The sequence below is a fragment of the Capsicum annuum genome, chromosome 12 (assembly GCF_002878395.1).
Source record: "Capsicum annuum cultivar UCD-10X-F1 chromosome 12, UCD10Xv1.1, whole genome shotgun sequence".
In the NCBI taxonomy this organism is placed as follows: domain Eukaryota; kingdom Viridiplantae; phylum Streptophyta; class Magnoliopsida; order Solanales; family Solanaceae; genus Capsicum; species Capsicum annuum.
The window spans coordinates 205,037,736-205,041,947 of NC_061122.1; the positions used below are offsets into that span (position 1 = coordinate 205,037,736).

The 4,212-nt window shown below is 29.8% G+C and overlaps 1 protein-coding gene across 1 annotated transcript; it reads left to right on the top strand.

Moving 5' to 3' along the window:
• Positions 1–2,058: 2,058 nt before the first annotated feature.
• On the top strand, positions 2,059–3,845 carry LOC107851611 (purine permease 1). The gene is made up of 2 exons (XM_016696693.2): positions 2,059–2,864; positions 3,408–3,845. Exons 1-2 carry the CDS (start codon positions 2,145–2,147, stop codon positions 3,747–3,749), a joined length of 1,062 nt encoding a protein of 353 aa, XP_016552179.2. The 5' UTR covers positions 2,059–2,144; the 3' UTR covers positions 3,750–3,845.
• Positions 3,846–4,212: the final 367 nt, after the last annotated feature.

Below are 4,212 nucleotides of genomic sequence, written 5' to 3' on the forward strand. Positions count from 1 at the left end.
AAATGAAGGGAATACTAAATAAAATTTACACTTTTGAGTTCGTTCTTTTCAAAAAGATTTGTGTCCACTTAACAAAGTTTAGTACTCCCTCCGTTTAAAAAAGAATGACATACTTTGACTTAGCACAAAGTTTAAGAAAATAAAGAAAACTTTTGAATCTTGTGGCCTTAAATTAAAGTTGTGTCAAATGAACAAAATGTCTTTTAATCTTGTGATCCTAAATATGTTATGTGAAAAGTTGAAATTAAAGTATTGCCAAAAAAAAAAGGGTCATTCTTTTTTAAACGAACTAAAAAGGAAAGTAAGTTATTCTTTTTTAAACGGAGGGAGTACTTTATTTTCTTTATTTACAACTTGAAAGTTTAATAATTTGAACTTAAATTTTTAAAACAAAAATAAAAACTTGCAAAAGTTAAATAAATAATAAATAAGTATAAATAATATAAATACCAACTAGTTTGGAAGTAATTACACTCTCTCCCACTTTTTTAATTATTTTACTCTCTCTCCCTATTAATATACATAACATAGCCGACATATACATAACATTCTGTGTATATGTTGGGATTTTTGTAATATGTTTTGGGAGTTGAGATTTTTTGTAATATTAAAAACATAAGTGGTGTATTTGTGTAATTTTAAATAAAATAATAAAGGAAATTTTACATATATACCGACATGTTTAATCTTAATTACCAAAAATCCCAATATTTTTTCAAAATCTCCCCAAATTCCAACATTTGACCTCTGATAATACAAGTTAATCACATTAGATACATGTATCATTATATACATACTGCTGATACATGTATCTAATGTGATTAACTGGTATCATACATTAGATACATGTAGGGTTACATTAGATTCATAAAGGGTTAACTTGTATATCAGAAATAGTTCCAAATATGAAATGTTAGGATTTATATAATTTTTCAAAAGTTGGGGAATTTTTAGAAATTTTGAAAGTTATGATGGTTATTTATGTAATTTTTTGAATAATAAAAGAGATTTCAATTTTAAAATCGAACTTCTAGCCCAGCCCAACTAAACCCTTAATGAGCAAAAGGTTACATTGGGCCCTTTTTCCCTCAAAATCTAGGTAACTCGATCTGGCCCTAAACCGAAGATTGGTAGGAGCCAATTACTCTTAAATGGGTCGCGTATCCAAAAACAATTTTGGAAAATTTATATAACACCCCACTTATCTTTACTAAATTAATAAAATCCCTATCCTTTTTATTAATCACCAAAATCCTTTCTTTTTTGTAAAAAAAATAGTCAGATACATACAAAAATACATAAATTTTCGAATACATAATTTTAGTTATGTATCTTTCTTTGATCTACTTAATATATTATGAATCACGACTAAATAGGTTCAGAAATGGATGTATCTCAGTAATTTAAGCTATGTATCTTAACTTCAGTTATGTATCCGGAAGCTAATTATATATCCAAGTAAAAAATGGAGTAATTGATTGCTACATTCTTAAGTTCAAAATCTCAACTTCAAAATTATGTTTCGGATGCTAATTGTATATCCGAATATTACAAAATAAGGGATTATTTGTAATTTAGCAAAGAGTAGGATAGAGAGTAATTAGGAGTAAACTTGTTCAGATTTATGTAAGTTTTACAAGAATTTTCATACTCTTGTTTTATGGAAAAGAAGAAAAACAGGTCTTTATGCAATAGGACATGTTGAAAACATAATAAATATATAAGTATATTTTATGTATTTCATCTTGCAATAACTAAGTAACAATGAACAACTATAAAGATAATGTAGTTCATCCTCTGTTTCTAGGGTCAATTTAATGAGGTGTTCTCGTATTTTCTTTCGCAATCATTTAGTGATTATGCTATTCACTTGTTTGTGATGAAGATAACATAAATACATCGTATTTTTTTAATGGAAACTGTCACCTACGCTATATTAGGTGCATGGGGGTTTCGATATTGGCCTACATAGAATTTTTTGACTAAGTCGAGAATTTTGATCATGTTCGGATTGTCACAGTCAATATATATTCCCATAAGATTTGCTTGTTCAAGGACGACCTCCTTTTCACCTATATATATACACTTGTAAATTCCCAAATGTTATAATCAAATAAGCTCCAATATCTCTCTCTGTTGTTATTATGGAATCTCAAACTGCAATTGCTAATCCAACTATGAAAAAAATTCTCATCCTAGTAAATTCTGTTATTCTCTTCACCAGCACTTGTGCTGGCCCTTTAACTACTCGTCTTTATTTCGTTCGTGGTGGCTCAAGAATATGGCTATCATGTACTTCGATAACTGGTGGCTTCCCTTTAACAATATTCCTCCTCGTCATAGCTTATTTCCATCGTAAAAAATCCAATGGATTGGACAATACTAAGATTTTTCTCATGACTCGTAAGTTGTTTATAGCCAGCGTAATTTCTGGCTTAGTCACAGGCATGGTTAATTATTTCTACTCTTATGGTTCAGCCAAATTGCCCGTCTCCACGTCCTGTCTCCTCTCTTCAACTCAACTAGTTTTCACTGCGATTTTCGCGTTCATTATTGTCAAGCAAAAATTCACATCGTATTCGATTAATGCTGTGGTTTTATTAACTATTGGAGCTGGAATTTTGGCTCTTGGAGCAAATAGTGATAGGCCAAGAGGGGAGTCAAGTAAGACATATATTGCAGGGTTTATTATGATACTTCTTGCCGCATTATTTTATGGATTTGTGCTTGCATTCAATGAAGTAAGTTTTAGGAAAACAAAAAAGGCTATTGCCTTTACATTGGTTTTGGAGTTTCAAATGATGATGTGTTTCTTTGCTACTGCCTTTTGCGTTGTGGGGATGCTTATTAACAAGGATTTTCAGGTAAACACTAAATCAATTGCACGTTTATATTATGGTCACTCAACTAAGTTATTTCAGAAAATTATGTTTTTTTTTTGTTTATAATTTTCTTCAACAAAGAAATAACTTTCTAGGATAATAATAACTACCTATTACTTTGTTGGTTTTATTTGTCTTGGTGCCTATATCAAAAATGCATATTTTAACTTACTTGTTCATTTTGGCAAATCATGATAGTTTTGTTACTGCTTTAACAACTACCCCTACTAGTAGATAACTACATAAAGTAGTAAATGATTAATTTAAAGTTTTGAAACATCATTAATAAAGTTATTTTAATAAAATATACATCTAGTTAAAACTTTTTTAAGGAGTATGTTAAATTAATATGGGCCAAGTAAGATGAAATTAAGGAAGTAGTTGAGTGACCATATGAGAAATCAATTCTAAAATTCGTTCGACATTTTTTAGGAATTGATTTCTATAATGATCAGTCAACTCATATGTATTATTTCAGAAAACTACTTTTCTTTCCTGATTCTAAGTTTCCTCAAAATTTTGCAGGCAATTCCAAGGGACGCAAAACAGTTTGAGCTAGGTGAAGACAAATATTACATGGTTATAGTGTTGAATGCCCTTATATGGCAAGTTTACTTTGTGGGGGCCGTTGGAGTTACATGTTATTCTTCAGCATTACTCTCTGGAATTTTAATTGCAGCTTCACTCTCTGTTACAGAAGTGATTGCTGTTATTTTCTTTCATGAAAAATTTGGAGGTGAAAAGGGATTCTCACTTGCTCTCTCTCTCTGGGGATTTGTTTCTTACTTTTATGGTGCGACCAAACAAAACAAGAAGAGGAAGAATATAAATACAGAAGTTGAGGTTACTCAATCCCCTCCTATATAACAAATAGGAAACTCTAACTCTTATTCTTATGTTGTAATTTATGTGATGTTGTTTGACTTGACACAAAGTTTAATAAAGAATGACTGACTTTCGAAATCTATGGTCTAAAACAAGTTCATGTATGTTGTGCGCCTATAAATCATCTCACTAAAAATAAAATAGATATTTTAAGATTAAATTATTACTCAATATAGAGATGTGTAATTGTTTTTGAGACAGACTAAAAAGAAAAATGTGTCATATGAATTGATATATGGGAAATATTAATGATAAAACATTTATGAACTTATTACGATCCAAAATTACAAAGATTGTGATAACACCTACCTCAATTCAATCATGAGAGACTAGCCAAACTCAACAAACACCATTAATTCAAGATAAAAGTGTAAACACCTAATTTTTTACCAAACCTAAGTGTCTTTGCCATTTTAGTGTTCAATTTCGTTTTAGGGTGTAAATT